Genomic DNA, 18,996 nt, shown 5'->3' on the forward strand with positions numbered 1-18,996 from the left:
TGGATAGCAGCACACAGCCAGCAAAATGCACACTTCTCCCCCAGCCTGGCTGGATCTGAGGGCTCATCACACCAACAAGTAATTAAACCAGCACTTCTACTGCAACTTGTCATTTTCCATTTTGGGGGGCTTCTGCTGAAGCAGTAAGTGCTTCAGTGCTGACCCCACATCATTTGGCAACTGCCAGCCGCCTGCTCCTGGCAGTTTGGCATATTTGGTCATTTAGTAGGTCCTTGTGAAGATCAAAAGGGTTAAGATTTTTTCTCTTAAACAGCAGGGAAAAGAACATCAAAAAGGTGTAAATTTCATTTCCCCAGTTTTGATTAAGTCAAGCATGAAATGAAATGTAATACTCTCAAGTGGCAAGGGTTTACACTATTGATGTTGTTACTTCTGCTTCAGGAAGCCCAATCAGCCGACAGCAAGTTGAACAAGCTAACAGAGTTTAGGGTGGCCAGATGGAGGGTTTTACCATGTTTGAAAAGAAAGCTTAGTGCTCCTCTCTTCAAACCAAGTCAATGCTGACTGTGTGAAATCCTGGCCCTGCTACACTCGGCTTTTCATAGTTGGTGGCGAGGACCATAAGCGCTTGATAAAATCCCACAAGGAAGAAACTAAAAAAGCCTGAATAAATACTAATTTTTTTGTGTTTAGCGTTATTCCAAGAGGGCAGGGTTTAAATAATCTCCTGCAAAAATAACAGGTGGAGCCTGATTTGTGAATTAGTCTATATTGTTTTATTGTTGTTCATTTGTTGCTGCACTTTGACCTCATCAGATTTAGAAATGTTTAAAGTGAAGTGCAAATAATGAAAGAGGTTGAAGGGCTGATGCATATAACAGCGTTTAACTTTAAATTCGCTGAATAAAACTGGCTGTTACCAGTTAGCGAGTTAAATGAACAGTTGCAATAATCTTGTAACTGAAGCATCTTGTTTTTTGTAACCAAATTTCTTTAAAATTGCCAACAGTTTTTTTTCTCTATGCGGGCTCTTAGACCACTTGTTCCCACTCTTGCATTCTTAAATTTTATCCTGCAACCACTATAGAGTTTGTAGCAGAATAGAGTGGCTTTTGTAAAGACTTAATAGAATCTTTAACGCTTCCAACAATCCACTCCCATTGAGTTGCATTAAGTAGATATTATGGTGGGACAAAGAGCTAAATAGCTCAACATCAACCTCATTAGGCATGCAGGCAGGCCTTGAACCATTTCATGCTGAAGCCTATTGTTAGTGCACACACCAGGTGAGCTTTAAATTGCAAATGATACCCTGAAAAGGCAAGCGAAGTGCAGGAGAATAGGCCTTGCAAAAAGAAATGGTTTCAGAGCAGAAGAAAATGAAAGCCATTGTTAAAACTGCTCTGACCGTGGCAAATGCAATACATCATGGCATCAAGAAACTGAATACCGCACTTGAGGCTTCTTGCATTTTCTCGACTACACTTTACTGCGCTGTTTAAGGTTAGCATCCAGAAAGAAATCTGGCTCGCAGCTCAATTCACTTTGACATAAGACAAAATAATAAAAAACAGTACGAACAATAAAATACTGAAATGTATGGACTGTAAGATTATTACATCATCAGTTTGAAACGCTTAACATTATCTCCACTGAAATATACGTATTCATGTGTACCAAGCCTAATCACTTCTCAGATCAACATATTAATAAAATGGTCTCTGAAGGGTCTCTAAAGAATTGTTTGTAACTGCAAAGTGTTTTAGCAACTGACATTAAGATGCTGAGCCACTGAAAACATATTCCCAGGCAGAGCCCTTCTCTGTCACCTTAGCGGATGAATAATTGTGCCTTTGCATATTCCTTGTCATAAATGGCAGGAATGAAGGGACCCGGAGGAATGCACTGGCAAGATTGGTGCCATACAAGCAGAGTAAATTAAAACAAGGATTATACTAAACATGATTGGGGATGACAAGCAGGGCACCGGTAGCCACATCATGTAGCTTTTTACCCATATGGTCTTTACAAGGACCGTATTTTTTGTTCTTCATACAGTTTGCTTCAGTAAAAATGTCTACAGAACAAAAAAAATACATGGAGTGTTTCAGCCGAAGTGTTTCTGCAGTTGCTAAAGGAAAAGATGGATGACGGTCTTTGATTTCAAATACACATTACTCATTTCAGAAGAGTAGAGAAAACAGTTTGAATTGCACTTAGCCATCTGACTTTATTTGGCCAGTCTTGACTCCTATTCATGCTTAAATGCATTTTAGCTGACAGAAATGAATGAGCCTTGCCTGCAAATTATTTGGGAGGGAATGAAACAATCACTTGGTAACAAGCACTAATGAAGAGGTTTTTACCAAAGGCCTCTTGGTAAACAACTACTGCTTCTTATCAGAGGCATTATAATCAAATCAACATTTATTTTCTTGTAACACTGATCTTTCAACACTTCCACTGGCCCGTATCAAACTTTCAGGATGCAAGGGCTACACAACGCGTTAGATCAATAGCAAGATTAAAGACATCATCAGTAGAAAAACAAGACTTACCCCCTTTGTTTACATGATGTGTTTGAAGAAGATTCCTCATCCCAACCACAGTTGGCCATCAGGGAGTACAATATCATTGGATGTCAAGAGAACACAGATGGGATGGAAGAGAAACAAAGGAGAACTGTATGAAAATATAAGTACAGTTTTAATACAAAGACTTCATCACACCTTTCTCTGGCAGCAGGCAGCATTTTTAGGAAATATGTTTTCAGATGTCGTTGCCCAGATCCTACAAGAAAGACTTTACGCGGTGAATTCCTACAAAATAGATTGAGACCCCTCTTTCCTCCTCCAAAAAAAACCTTTTGGATTTGTGCTTGGGTTGGCTGTGATCCTTTCTCCTAATTTCTTTTTATTCCTGTGGGGGTTTGCTTTAATCTGGTCTGCTTCATTCGCACCTCCAGACTGATCCTCCCAGGGCTGTTATATGATCTCAGTGGATCATTATCCTTCCAAGCACAGGGGTTTTTCCCTTCATTAATTTCTCTAAGAAGATTACAAAGTACATGTTTGTTGTTGTTTACGCATCTGATTTCCCTAAGCTCTTTGTTTTTCCAACCGGTTTACACTTTAATGCCCTTGATTGAATTTCAACGAATAGAATCAACTTCTCTCAGTGATGCACTAAAGGGTAGATAAGAGCTTCATATATAGGTTTATTACTGTAGAAATTCTGAAGAAAACTGACTAGGATTCCCAAGGGAGTGCTCAAAGAGCAGTATCCCATTTATCCTTAAACAGGCTGCATGAAATTGTAAAGTATAAAAATACACACGCCATGGCTTATGGAGACTGTAATGAGCTGCCACAGCTATAGTATATATGGCTTATTATCATATGCAATGGAACGTCTCCACAGGGTCTACCCCTCAAGCCAGTGTAAAGCTTTTAAAGTAAGATGACGTGCATTATTTTGCAGAGACTGTTTTAAATACTGTAGTTTGTGGCTGGGTGCACCCAGTCTAAATTTTGCCTTGATATTGGTTGACAACTGAAGGCCCAAATCTTTTCAATTGAACAAAACCATTTTGAACCATATTCTGCAATTTAAGGGTGATGCTATTGTGGTGGGTTTCAAGGGGAGTATGATGTACCTTCACGTGGTTCAGGAAAACTGCTAGCAAGTTGGTAAAACAGTCATCTATTGAAAGCTTAGTGTTCCAATTCTAAAATACTTTAAACAACATTTTAGCGTTACAAGTATGCATTGTACTTGCCTCAAAACGTATTAGAAAGATGACATTATTTAAAAAGTTCAGTGTTCCATCAAACGCAGTTTACAATACACAAAAACCTGGTTATAACTCTTTGTAACTCTAGTTTACATATAAAAGTAGGTGTTCGTCCTATGGACTCGCAATTGGCTTCGTCATATGAACCAGCTCATTTCCTACATACTAAAAATGGCCAACGTCTTGAATCATCAGATTGCTATCACCCAAGAGGCCGGCCAGCTTTCTAAACGTAATTAATACAGAGGTTCTAACCAGCAAATTGCACCCCATTATAAGGCAGGCTGGGATTTTATGGAGAACAACTATCACCTAAATCACCTAATAATAGGATTTTACTGTAAATCACAGCAGAGATTTTTTGAAATGCCAGGCAGGCAAAAGATACCTTTTTGCGGATAATTTAAGTTTATTTCCACAAATCACTTATTGTCTGCTAAACTCGGTTTCACTGTTCTTCATAGAGTGTCGTGCATGAAGTGGAGCACCATGAAGTTTTTGATCTTAGCCCCACTGTATTGAGGGCATGTCCAAGCCTACTAGATAGCTGATGAATGAGAATGGAAATTCAAGGCTAAGTTTCCACTGGGCTACTCTCAGGACTTACTGAACACGTTGGGAGAACGTCCCAAAACGCTTTACAGGATATACTGTAGCGTGCAGTAACTGTGTTTTACGAGCAAACATGGCAGCCAAGTGGCACACGGTAATGTCCCAGTACTGCTGTAGAGTACCTGGAAACTGGCAGAAGATAGGTTGTGTTTCATTGTGGGTATTTATTCACAACATTCAAACATGATGTTTTTTTTCTCCATTAATATTTCTTCTCCAATTTTCTCCCCTTTCCTCAAGGTATTGAGTACAGTTCCTCAAGCACCTGTTCCCCTATTGCCAAAAATAACCATTATTCATAAATAAGCCTCGACAATCAGTATTGGCTGACTATTTGAATGTGGGGAGGGGAAGAGGGCAGCTCAGCCAAGCTGGATCCTACTTCTACACGACATCCATACAAATGTATGAGCTCTCCAGCAGGAGTTACTGCATAGCAATAAGGAGCAAGGATATTGGATGTTTTTCCCCCCTCAAACTCAGGGTTGTTTAGCCAGTTCTACCTCCCCTATTGCTGTTTTTGTTGATTCCCTCCTGCTGCTGCAGCTAAAATCAACCAGATAAAGCAGAGAGACCTTCTGATATGTATAGTTTAAGGCTGCCTTGTAAAGTGTTGTTATGCCACCTGTGGAATAAGTTGAATGTTATCCATCACAGAAGTGTTTTCAGAAGGACATCGGCATTCAAAGTCTAATTAAATCTACTGAATATGTAGTTTCTTACTAATTATTTTATACAATTGCAGTAAATATGTCTCAGTGCTAATAAGGGTATCTGCCTACCAATTGGACTGCTTACCAACGATGACTGACAAGTGCCACCAGCAAAAAGAAATGAAGTGATCCCTTTCACTCCAGTTATAAAGAATAATGGGGGCGGGGGTATTTAAGGTTTGAATGGGAATTACAAATTGCACAAGGTTTGTTTTAATAATTTATATCTTACCTCAAATCCCTCAATGAGAATACTACTTCTAATTACTTGTGTTGACAATGTACGCTTCAGGATAATTTTACTGGGTGTTTGTTTTACAGACCTTTCGAATCATTTCTGTACAGTAGCTAAAAGTGATGTACGAGTTTCCAGGTGCTGCTTTTATGTTCTCAGTTCCGTCACCTTATTTGGTTTGTTCCATTTTAAGTCTCCTCTCCCTACATGATGCATACACGAAAGTGAGCAGGTGACTTCTTTTCAGGTTGCCACTAACAAACTCCTAAAAGGCTCAGGAGATGGAGGTAGGGTGTAGCCCTACTGAATTCCCCCTTCTGTCCTTGCTGGGCAGATATCTCGCCCTCCCTGAGTTATGCCCCCCGACTATTCAGCTTGAATGAATTGTATATTTATACGTTATGATTGAATAAAAGCCGATATTCTGCTTGATGCAAAAGACCACATGATCAGTCACCATCTTGCCATCCCTCTAGCAACAATCAGCTTAGCTCAGTTTGTCTCAGAGGGAGACTCAGCTGGGTCTAGGCTTTGTCCCACTGGTACTTACAGAGTTGAAGTCCTAGGAGCACATTGTGAAGGGATTAGTAGTTTTTCCACACACCATTGTGGAGACGGGCAGCAAGGAGGGAAACAGAAAAAAAGGAGAAAGGACAAGATGTAATTGATTTGGTTTAGTGGACAATGACTTGTGTATCATAGCAGGGTAAGTTAAGGGTGAAAACAAAAGACTTGGGCCACCAAGGAGCAAAGTGCCTTTCTACAAGAGGTGGCAGAAACTTAAGTTCATCTATTACAATTTTTTAAAAGAGGAATAAATCATAGGATGACAAGATTCAGCAGCAATTTCCTTTGCAGCTCTTCATTTTTCCATTTGCACTACAATCACAGATTACCTGATTATTGATTTAACCTCTTAAGCACTGAGAGAGTTCAGAACATAGCTCATGCCGTGTGCCTCCAACTGACCCAGTCCCATTCTGCTTTCCGCCCCAGTTAGAACACATTATATGGTAATTTTACGGCAGGGTCACATCATTTTGTAATTCTATTAATTCAGCAATAACTAACTGAAACGATCTAATTACTAAAATTATTTTGCCGGGGTTAACGTGCACAATTCTTCAAAACTCTTCCATGTTAAATGGAAGAGATTTAAGAACACAGAAGGTTAACCGAGTGCAACTTGAACCTGGAGTAATGCCCCACTAATGTAATCAGGAGGCCAGTGATATAATGTCTGGTTTCGCAAGCATAGCAATGGAGAGTGAGAAAAATCATTATCTTAACAACCTTACAACACATAACGATTCTTCAGTCCCCAACAGAAAAGCAAGATGATTTTCTGCAACTAACTACACAATCTGTCATAGTTAAAAGTAATCATCTTAAATAATCTGTCCAGTTAAACATCATTCCTCATGACATCTCCTGTCACCACCGTCATTTCTGTCAACCTCAGCTCTCAGATCTTTCTCACTATCAAACTGTGGATCTTTTATAATCACTATTATCAACTGAGTAAATGGAATGTGAAAAGGTGCCCCTAATAGATGAATGTATGATGTCATATCTTGAACTGAGTGAGATAACATGCAAGGTAAATCCTCTGGGTTAAGCAACCCGGTCAATTTTCGAGGCAGAGATAATGGGTGATGACAGTCAGTAGCCATGGAGCAGTAGGTTTGGAAAAGAAAATGTGTGCAAGCATGTAGAGTTACACCGCAGTGCACTTTGCAGCAACAAACATTATAATCACAGTTGGTGGTTATGCTGCCGAGAAAGCCTGATGGCACACAACTCAGGAAAATGAAATTAAAAATATTTGTGTTGCACAGAGATATGTGATTGTAATCATTTAAAATTACAAATGCTGCTATGTTCATATAGTTGAGCTTGGGATGATTAAAACATAGCAAATATGCAAATTCTGATCTCACCGAAATACAGATATGTACATTTTTTTTCACGTGCAGTATAAATGGCAAATATTTTAGTTTGATGGATATGCAAAAACTCCACCGTTTCTCCAATTTGTCCAAGTTCCAATAATTAAATAACACTCATTTGTGCATAAAATTCTATTCCAGTTCATGGAATGTCACTTAACACAGTCAGTAAATATGGTGTGAACAATGTAGTTCACAATGGTTCATATTAGTCACAATGACCAGTAGTTATTTTCCCAGGGAGCTGAGGAAAGATATAAATCAGAACATTTACTCCACCAAATTACAGGGACATCTGACACACCATTTAATGTTTCATTATAACAGTTTACCTTTTTGAATCTGGTTCACTGCTTTGTAATACAAATCTCAAATGGGCACATTATTTTCCTGCGACTAATTTATAAATTGACAAATTAATTCCAAATAATATTAAAAGAAGGCACATTGAAGGAGATATATTTATCTGTACTGAATCCCATTTTATTTTCTCATAAGTATGAAAGTTGTATTGTACAAGTTGAGAAATCAAAACCTGAAATTTTGTAACTCTGATGACCAATGCATTTTTACGCCATCTATCATCAGACGTTTAAAGTTAATTACAGGTGGAACGTACCCTATGAAAACTAACCTAATTTTGTATACATCAAGGGATGAATTGCTGTAGTGCACGTCTGCTCCCTCCCATCTCAAGCAATATTAGCCCCAAACTACCTTGGTCTCAGTGATTCATTAGAATGCCCATCACCTTACATATACACACACACACGTACACACAACAATTCTGAGTCCATTTGAGGGCTGTTGCCCCAGGGAGGACAGAAATGATTGAGAATGGGTTACAATGCACAAAGCTGATGGCTGAGGGCATTAATACATACTCAAGGTCACTTTTGTAACCCAAGGAGCAAATGTTTATCATTTATATAGCTCAAAAGTTGCAGTTAATATTTGTTTTATTACACCCTTGGGCTGAACTAAATATAAAAGTAGAACTGTCATGCCCTAAAAGTGGGATGTATAGTAGTCTACTTTGTGACTTGGGCTGATTTCATTCTATTCACGGCTGCCATTACTCCACATTGATGACCTGGCTACTCTACTGATGTCACTAACTGTCAAATGATGCAAACTGTGGTCCAACATGTGACTTCTTCTTTTGTAACCAATCGCATTGAAGATTTTAACCTAGGGGGACAGGTACCCCGAACATACCGGAGTCAAGAAAGGTTAAGAGAGAGCTAATTGGACAATTAAGAGATAGAACTGTTGCACTTTCTAGGAAGGATGTGACATACATCTTCGTGTGCTTTTTCAAATGAAACCAATTATGCTAGGCTCCGGGGAATATATCACGAACACGTCCATGTACACGTAAATTGAGACCAATTATGCAAGACAACTGAAGGTCAACTTGCTGATAGTATTTAAAAAGGCAATTAGAAAGAATGTAACCGAGACACCCCATCAATACATTAAGGTGTCTACCAAACATTATCCAGGCATCAAAATCACTACCCAAGCTAGTGCTGGTTCTCTCACTGGATCTAGAAAAGGTCTTTGATCAGATTGAGTGCCAATGTCTCCATCAGGTCCCAAAAGCAATAAGATCTATGAAAACTTCACCCAATTAGTCTTTATCCATCACTTACACCCTGACCTAAAGTCTCACAAATGGGCTGAACTCTGGTAATTTAATCCCCATTGCAGGAAATGTCAGACCCGCCCTCTCACTCCAACTCTTTGGTTTAGCCACTGGAACAACTGCCTGTCGGCGTATCATCAAAGCCATTATTTGCAGCATCCAATTCTCAGGTATGAAAGCTCTCATTCCATGCTGATGAGATACTGTTATTGAACTCTAACCCATGGTCCCTCTGCCGAATGTCTTCATATCCATTGAATGTTATTGGAAGGTAGATGTTCTGTGTACTGGCAAGTTGAATCCAATATAATGAGAAGCATTTGCCAGTTTAGACTTTGCTATTGGTGTCAGGTTATCCAACTCCGTCATTATAAAATCTAGGGTACTTTGATGAGTGTAGCAGACCTCTTAACTCATGGTTAACAAAGTTGTGAGAGAGTTCACGTTATGAATCAGATAAAGTGTGTAGCCTTATTCCCAGCAAGTAAATTGTATGCTTTGTATATAAAAAAAGTTTGTGATTTCAAGCAGCATTCTGTTCTGTCTTGGTTAGCCCTCAGAATTCCACTGATATGCATTTATGTTGGAGCATAATCTTTCTCTTGGTCCTGCCGAAATGTATTCACATGTGTACCCAGACCTGGCTTCCATTCTATTTCTGCTCTTTTTCCAGTTTGAAAATTTATAGGGAGGTTGGTTCCATAACATGGCCTTGGCAACAGCCAAGTCTTTAACAATACCTGCACAAATAGCCTGAGAGGCTATTTTTGAGCCAATAAAACTACTCTTAAACAAGTTTCTCCCAACTACCAAAATAGACCATGGGCGCTCGAAGAAAGAAAATAAACTTTAATAAGTGTTTAAATGTAGAAATATTGTAGTTAGGGGAGGGAAAGTATAAAGTAAGTACAAAAGAGGCACATTAGCAACAGTATAATGGAGCCAAGGGTCCATTTTATACACAGAGACGTTTGCACATTCTCTCTCCATATAGAAAGGAAATATTGCACTTAAAGGACCTGTACTTATTTGGAATCAGATAGGCATTATTGACCCACTAATATAAACACAGGATTTTACAAGGAGTATAATTACATTATTATTATACTTCTTAAAAAAAAGTAGAAAGCCACAGGGTGCTGACCTTTATCTCATATTTAAAACCCGAGCTTTAACTGAAGTTCATTTTCAATTTATTTTTCAATCATATAAAAAGAGAGAAGAAATGACTGCACTGAACCCTTTTAGCTAGCGAAAGGTTACAATAAGATACACTTGAGGCTTTCCAGGGAGTAACTGGGAATGTCCCTATGGAACAACCTTAATCGAATAAACTAATCTTTGCTGTGGAGATTAACTGGATGGGTTCAGCAGTGTAATATCAGCAGAATGCTAAATATCAGCACCATCAGCTGCTTCAAAGGTGCTGCAGGCAGTGGGAGAGCCTCCCTGTCGGGCCCACCCTACTGATCCTGCAAATTTAGTAAACTTCATGGAAATTTAATAAGTACTGCTGCTTTGTGTTTGCCTGCAGAGCAAACAGCCTGGTGCTGTGAGGCACATATGTGATGATTTACAAGTATTTTGAGGCTATAGTAGTTGTTGTATGAGCCTGGGGCCTTTACAGCTTAAGCCAATATAATTTAGTGTACAACCTCCAGGTAAATAATATTTTGAGATAATGAATCAGTTCAAAATATTTTTAAAGAGCACTTTCGTGCATGAGGTTTAGAGGAGCATTTCTTTCAAAAGCAGTGATTACTACTCCCATATCAATAATGCTGCACAATGATTACTCGCGTTCTCTGTCTCTGATACTCAGATCTGGCTCACAAACTGGTGTTTAAGAGTGTTCATTTGCATTTGATGGCAGCCCTAAACAATACATATAACAGATGAGCTGATAATTAGAGAGCTGTTGTCTGGGCACTGCTAAACTCGCGAGCACCAGTATACCTTCTTGGAACTCAATACCAATAGGCAGCAGGGGGACTTTGGCTAATTAACAACATCTGAATTCTTTGTTTAATAGAGGGGAGGGGGTGCAACAGAAGGGAGTTGAGGAGTGAATAATGGTGAAGGTGGAGGACGAGACTTTAGTGGTTGTATTGAGAATGATTTGAGTAAGAACACATGGAAAAAGAAAACCCAGGAAGCCAATGTTTAATATGAACTAATACACTTTGACAAATCTCCTCTCTTTTAATTTGGTTTCCAGCTGTTTTTTCCCCGTTTCCAACACTTTATCATACTCACTTAAGCATTTAAACACAAGCCTGTTCTGTATCCCGGTCATGTAGTAGCTGTACTTGAATGTCTGTGTTAGAAAAATTGGAAGGTGTTTAGTTCCTTTAATTTCATCCTAGAAATTCATGATTGCTAACAGGACAACTTTTTTATTTGCTCTATTGTCTAGAATCCCATAGCTGACAATCTGTTCCATGAGGTAGGCTTTTTAATCAATCAACTAGATAATCAAATGTCACTGGCTATCTGCTCCATGTAATTACTTTTGCAATTAAACATCAACCTCTAGTTGCCTCATCTAATTACAGGGACGGCCAGATTTTCATCTAGATTGATTTTTTAATAAATATTGACTTAAAATATCATGATCTCATCATATTCTTTCATTTTCTTTGTACCAAAAATCAAACAAATGGTCAAATTAACAGCGAGACAGATTCCTGGGGCATCAATGGGTTTTCTCAGTTCAAATACACAAAACATTGTGATGAACTGAAGCAGACCCAAACTCATGTTAATAATACTCAAGTTCTTCCACTTTTTTTTAATGGGGGGTTTGGGGGGGTGGGGGCGTTGATGTGACAAAGTGAATAATAGATCAAGCCTTAATTTTCAAAAATGCAGAGAAGGAAAAACTGATGTGTCATTCTTTAATGAAAAAAGACTGCAAATGTCATTGCTCCACTAAGTTAAAACACGTATGTGTTAGCAAGCCGTAACGTATGTTCAGACATAAACACAATTATTTATGTTAGCTAGCTTAAAATTTATTTAAGGTAAAGTGGTTCCCAATTGACGATTTTCTAGCATGGCTCTCAAAATGCTCCATACTGTAAGGTCATCGACTCCACATCAATGCCAATGCTGAGCACATAAGAGTCCAAAGTGTCCAAGTACTTTACAATAGTAGAGACGCTATTGCTACCTAATGAGGCATTACTGTACGCTGAATGGGCTTTACATTGTAACATGCTTTCTAGAAAGCATATCCTTAGAAGAGGATTATAGTCAGACTAATAATTTTATGATGTAGGTACACTTTCGAGTCACAGTTTTCAGTTGTATTGGAGGCTAAGAATCTAAAACAGCAACGTCAAACCATAGAGCCATGAGTGGCGTATGAAGGGTCTCAGTGTGGCTCACAGCCAAGTCAGCTTCAGCAGAAAGCATCTGTCTCAGATAATTCCCATTGACAATTTGCTTAGAGACGTTTGCATGGCTATTTAAACGTGTTCTATGTATGCAGTAATTTTGTCCATCTTATTGGACTACTGTATATTGGATACAAAGCCTTGTTTTGAGACATACTCTCAGGTCTTTGACAAGAAGGAGGCATCAATGAGAATTTGAGTATAAAAATGAGAGCAATTCAACACATAAGCAGCTCCTAGCAGCATCAAGTCAGAATGAGAAGGGAGGGATAGCCTGGAGGGGAGCTTTATATAAACAGGATAAAATTCCTTCAAAGAATAAAGACGTGTTCCTACAATATAATAATAGTAAAAAAAATATTTTTGCTGTTTGCAGACCATAATCAAGAACGATAATGATGATGGGAAACAAAGAACTAACAGTATGTGGTTCTAAATTAGAAGCTACAATTGAGGACTTGGCAGAAGATAACCTGTAACCCCTTAATTTTTTTATATATAAAACAAAGTGTTGCAACTGGTAAAAGTTAACTTGCGAAATATTTTGTTCCCCTGTGCTATGGGAAAAAAATGTATATTGTTTACAGTGGTTTTAAACTGTCTTTCTGTTTAAATAGTGATTTGAGGGTATTTCATCTCTGAAACCATAAATAATTTAATGTAAAAAAATTGGCAGGATTTTGCACTTGGCTGCTTTGCAGAGGGAGGAACCATTTGTATTTAACACGCTACAGGGGGCCAAGTGTCTCTGGATGATTTTATGTTTCAACCCAATCTCATATTTAAGATGCCAGCTTTGGAGAACGAAGCATGGATTGAGTTTCCTGCATTATGTTAAAATTGTGAAGCCACGTGACAGAAGTAAAATTTCATTGCAATATTCAAATGGTGCTAAAATTATACAAAACATAAACCTAATACCATTTTGAAATAAAGACTGGATTAATTAGTGAATTCATTCAAATTCTAAAGTCAAGTGTAATTTTGGATTCGATCTTTGCTATATCAGCATACTTATTAAAAAACATAGGAAATACACTCTCTATAGCATACCTTTTGCTACTTTTGTTATGCTTAGGATTACTGTATGGAAAGTTCTGTTCAGTTAGTATTTTTCTTTGTCTATCCACATTCTGGGTCAATCTCCTGTGAAGTCAAGTGAAATTTCTCAGATCTCCTTCATTGAACTACTTGTCCATTGGGTGGAGGGGAGCTCAAACTCTCATAGAGGCAAACCCTTACAATCAGATTACATATAGAGCAACAAAATAAATATTACTTTAACATTTCAAACTGATACTATATTTGTTTTGACTGCAAGAAAATAAAGTCCATTGCAATGTGTGAACTTTCACACGTGCTTTACAGTGACTCATTTCTCTTACCTCAATTAGAGATTGGATTTATCATATGCCAAATTATTTTTATTGTGTTGAAAATGGGTATTTTCTTTAGAGATGATCAGCATACACTGGATTACTTTTTTTTAACTGGTCTGAATCTTAACTGCCCAATACAGTTGGCAGAATGACACAGCATCTTTCAGTCAATGAGTGTCTTGTACTTTTATTCTTACAATTAGTGCTGAAATATATTGTTCAAGATACTATTATCTGACATAGGAACATGAACTACAGGCGGTGAAAGAAAATGATGTTCAGAAAGTCTTCTTTTTTAAAAAAAGACGGACGTTAAAGTAATGTATTCTTTTTCTTGCACAGTTCAGTGAATTTTTAGTAACTGATTTTCACCAAAGTGACAGTTCTTTGTTTTCTGATTTAGTGACTGGTAGAATAAAAAACATTTATACATTGAACACTACTTTTCTCTCACCTGATTCCATTATAAATAATCAACATTAAGGTCACAATATACTACACACCGCACACATTTGACTTAATTTGGGGTAATTTTGGCGATTAGACAGGAGGTGTGGAATAATATTTTTTTCCTATAAGATCCTATGAATACAATCCTTCCTCCAGCAGAAATCTAAGTAGCAATGAAGGTATGTTGTTGGTACCTGGTCTTGTTTAGCTTTCTAAACTTGGCACTTTAAGTGGAACATTGTATCAAAGGTGGAAGGCAAATATAGATACCAAATATCACTTTATAATTAATTTATAATGTTTAAATGTTTTGCATAATTTTTTATGATTAATTGCATGACCACTATTGCGGTGTTCAGATGTCAGATATTCTAAATTGATATTTTACATGTGGTTCTGTAATATGTTAATAAAAATGGTCACATTTGGCATTAGTCTCAAGTCCTAAATCTTTTAAACTTTTAAGCTCGTGTTCCATGCATACCTTTTGCTTTGCAAAATCAGTTATGGTTAGTTTCATAAAATCAAGGCAAAATTGTACATTGCTCAAATAAAGAGTTTTTTTGGTATCCTCCATTTAATTTCTACATTATTTTTCCTAACAGTTGGGCAGAGGAGTTTTCCAACTTTATACAAATAATGGCACAGTTTATGTTGAATAGATTTTGTGGTTTAAGCCACACTTTTTTTCCATTATAGATTGCTAACACATCCAACTCCGTGAATTAAAGTCTTGTGGTCACCTTAATATGACCATCAAAGCATCACACACTATTGGATAAGAGGTGCTTTGAAGCATGCGTTTCCATCATTGCCAATACAAAACCCAGTATTCTATCTCTACTGAGTCTCATGTATAAACACTGTAAATATATTCTCATATTCGGTACTGTATCTCCATTACATATCACAAACTCCTGATGGGGGGGTGGAGGAGACAGTCGTCAGTACAGTATACAAAAGTCTCTTCCATAATTTACAGAGTTTACAGAATTGGCACACAATGACATCACTGTGTTGCCAATCATATCTAGTACAAGAAATCCATGGAGCATCTCATGCAGTGTCACTCAATAGCCAACATTATTGTGCTACAGGAAAGTTATCAGAGTAGCCTGTTAAAGGAAATGAGCTTGCTTGCCTCTATAATAATAATAATCCTTGCATTTGATATAGCGCTTTTCACGTCTTCTAGACGTCCCAAAACGTTTCACAGAATATACTGTAAAGTGAATTGACTGTATATTTGTGGGCGAACGCGGCAGCCAATTGCACACAGCAATGTCCCACAAACAGTCGTGGATTGAAAATGACCAATTTATTATTGTTTTATTTTGGAGGGATTATTATTAGGCGTGTGGAGTAAGGAAACTTGCCCAAGGTTTCGCCCTGCCTGGAATTGAACTCAGGTCTCTCGCTCTAAACACCCCAAAATGGAGCAACCACCCCTTTAATCATGTACCAAACACAGAATTGAAGTATTTAATTGATCAGGCCAAACCATGCAGACTGCTCTCTGGGTTTTTTTCAAATTAACATTCCCGCAATTTATTAGGGGTTTCAAATAAATAGTTAAAGCCTTTTATGCGATGCCTGTAATTGAGCCATCAAATAACACCTATGAAATATTGTGACCTGGACCATTTAAAAAGAAACCAAACTATTGCCGTATGAGGTTAACTCAGGTGGCACAGGGAACACAGTCAAACCCTTAGATCCAGTTTTTACCAGTGTTTTATTTTCCAAACGAAAAACAATAAAAAAACTCCACAAAGAATAGCAATCCACAGGAAACAAAATCCTCTGTCCACCCTACTTCTGTCACGTTTCCAGTCCCCTCCCAGAGTTAACTGAATTCAGTCTCCCTTCAGAATCGCCTTCCTCCCAAAAGCTCTTTTTTAAACATCGCAGCACTGCTGAGCTCCACGGAAAGCAGCACCACACTGACATTAACCGGGAGCAACTCCCCTGGAAGGCTATTACATGATACTGTATCACACAACCACCATCTGTCATTCTCATGATGAGAACTCTTCAACAATTTCAAATGCAAAATCTACAAACTTTTCAAGCAACTGTGCACGGTGCATAAATACAGCTCACCCCACTGCAGTCTGATACATACTTTAGAGAACCGTTAGCGGATCCGGTTTACTATAATTGGGAGCAATAGTAATAGAAGTGCCGATAGAAATTGGTTGGTTTGTTCCTTTAGTTATTTAATGGTATCGTTCTAATTTCTGAGAATTTAAGTAAAGAATTGACAGATTCTCAAGGATAAAAATGCAATTTTTATTATTGTTATCATGTAAAATTATTTATGTGATTTACCAGTATGATTAGCAATTTGATATTTTTATGCTTAGCCTTGTATTTCTCGGGAAAGAGGATTTTTAGTGTATAGTATTTAGTCAAGTATATAATATTTACCATATAGTAAATAGTATAGTCAAGTGTACAAGTGTTAGTGCACTTGTCTATTTACTGTTTACTATAAACTGAAAATCATCTTTCCTGAACAATATAAGGCTAAGTGTAAAAAATTTCAAATTGCTAGTTATATCGGGAGATCGACAAATCGATGTCCAGTTGCCTTTCGACGATATTCATTGTGTTAATCAATAACACATGAATGTTGTCGTCCTGTTCCCAGGCTGAGCATATTAGGATGAGCAAAGTAGCTGTCAGAGTGCTGGAAGTCTTGATGCTACTATTGGGACCTAGAAGTTGAATAATTATATCCCTATATATTTTGAGGCCTGCAGTGTAGACCTCATTCTTCCTATGCGGACCTATTAACTAAAAGTACAGGTGCAACACAAGTTATATTCCATGAGCAACGTGAATCTATATAACCCATTCATTAATGTGTTGCTTGTGAGTTAAGCTGTGCAGTATTATCAACAATGCAAACAAAAAAATTCCAAAGGAGCAGGATTTTTCTTTATCTTGAACCATAATTTTAAAACATTATACATAATGATATGATGATATTCAAACCAGACAGCATTCTCTAATCATTAAAACCAATGTTATGGTGAAATTTTAAATAAATTATTGCAAGCCATCATAATATAATTAATATTTTGGTTTCTTAATGTAATCAACGCTTTAGAATTCCGAGATTTAATAAGGAAATACATAATTTAAAACTTTTGGCTTTAATTAATTTTCATAAGTCTCTTTTTTATTATTTGACTCAGAATTTGTTCAACATGCCTAACTTGTATGATAAAATGATATTTGTCAATATAAAACTAAACTAAATTCCATATCCTCACTTTGAAAACCTCCATGAAGCTTAAAGCATTTCCTCACAAAAAAACAGAAAACCGTCCACCAACTTCAAATGGGAAATTGAAAATCCATACTAATTCTACATTTAATCGACATGGCAACATGTAATCTACTACAAAAAAGTCAAAAATTGGATGTTTGTCCCCCAAAAAATCAATGAAGAGTAAAATAAAGAATATGTTTCAGTAAATATTTAATATTGTTGTACTTTCATTTATGGATCCAAATTGTTATGAGTGACAACATTTAGAAACATGGGGCTTGTCTTGGGCTCTTTGGAGTGTATAATGTATGGTGATTAATGGATTAAATAATACATTCAGTACACTTTCAGTTCTGAACATTATTTTTCCCCTGGCAAAAAGTTAGGTATCCAATGTAGATATTCACAGTTGGTCGGTACATGCTGAGATTTCTTTTAAGTCCACGAATGTGACATTTTATTTGGGAGAGTACATCAATGATGGAGGGCAAATAAAGACAGCTAAAAACACTTCTCATCGAAACCTCTGATTAGCCAGCCTTTCATTCTGATCACTTGTGGAATAAGGGCAGTCATAGACATTTCCCTTTTGCACAAAGTAATCAGAGCTGCAGTTATCGCTTGTAGCCTCCAGCAAATGGCGAAAGGAAATTAGAAAAGTCCAATGAAGCTGAGAAGTAATTAATCATTATACAGTAGAGCCTGTCAAATGTAGGGTCTTTCAGCTGAGAATGCTGCCCAGCACAATTTAGGCTCATAGAAATTACATTTTTTTCCTCTGGCAAAACAAAAAGACAACCGTTAGCACAAGTGCTGCCAACTATTTTATTTAATGTCTGTACATTTATTGCGAACACATCAAATGCCTAATTTTCACACAAATCTAGAATTGCCATTTATAGCTCATGTTGAAATTTAATATCAATTTCTTGAAATCAACATCAATTAAATTAGAAGTGCATCTATTTCTCAACACTTCTCTGATACAAGAAATATTCAAAACAGATTGTTTACTTGGTTCTTATCAAATAGAATAAAGCCTTGTTATTCCCATTATAATGTCAACTCAACATGCCACAGTTCACGATCCCTCATTTATCTAGTTAGCAATTGACAGTTATTGGTGTTAACTATTATGCTGTTTGAGACATAAAGGTCAAGTCTGTGCAACAAAATATGTTACTTCAAGATAGTTTTCAAACATTCACAACAGTTTTCGCTGATTTGTTTACAGACTGTGGGTAAAAGCCAAATAATTGGGGGAGGACTTTTTAAAAGAATCTCCTCTGATACCAAGGCTAGGCTAAGCAAACATTGCACTTACACATTGAAATGGAAGATGAAAGGCAGCCATCTGCCCTTTAGTGGTCAGAGAGCCTTATCTACCGACGAGAGTCTGAACTGGTTTGAGCAAGCACAAGTGACTTGCATTGAGCGGTGTGTTCAAAGTGTGTTTCAAAAAAGATAATGCTATCCAAAATGTCTCTCTCTTAAATTATTTGGTTGAATATGATATCTTGGTGACCCCTTCGCCCGCAGTCCCCATCAAACACTCATTTTAAAACCATTTTATCTGTT

At 37.3% G+C, this 18,996-nt stretch overlaps 1 protein-coding gene across 6 annotated transcripts in view; it reads right to left on the reverse strand.

Moving 5' to 3' along the window:
- LOC103176098 (ankyrin repeat domain-containing protein SOWAHC-like) overlaps nucleotides 1-18,996 on the reverse strand; it is a 173,229-nt gene that overhangs the window by 51,814 nt on the left and 102,419 nt on the right. For 4 of the 6 annotated variants that reach the window (XM_007889481.2, XM_007889480.2, XM_007889478.2 and 1 more), the window contains exons 7-8: nucleotides 5,865-5,876; nucleotides 2,520-2,522 (exon numbers count right to left, since the gene is read on the reverse strand). The exons of 1 other annotated variant lie outside the window; for it this stretch is intronic. In XM_007889481.2, coding sequence (XP_007887672.1) covers nucleotides 2,520-2,522; nucleotides 5,865-5,876 — 15 coding nt within the window. Of the gene's footprint in view, nucleotides 1-2,519; nucleotides 2,523-5,864; nucleotides 5,877-11,167; nucleotides 11,229-18,996 lie in introns of all 6 variants that reach the window. One more of the 6 variants, XM_007889485.2, reaches the window with a different exon arrangement.

This window comes from Callorhinchus milii, unplaced genomic scaffold (assembly GCF_018977255.1).
Source record: "Callorhinchus milii isolate IMCB2004 unplaced genomic scaffold, IMCB_Cmil_1.0 Scaffold14, whole genome shotgun sequence".
Taxonomy (NCBI): domain Eukaryota; kingdom Metazoa; phylum Chordata; class Chondrichthyes; order Chimaeriformes; family Callorhinchidae; genus Callorhinchus; species Callorhinchus milii.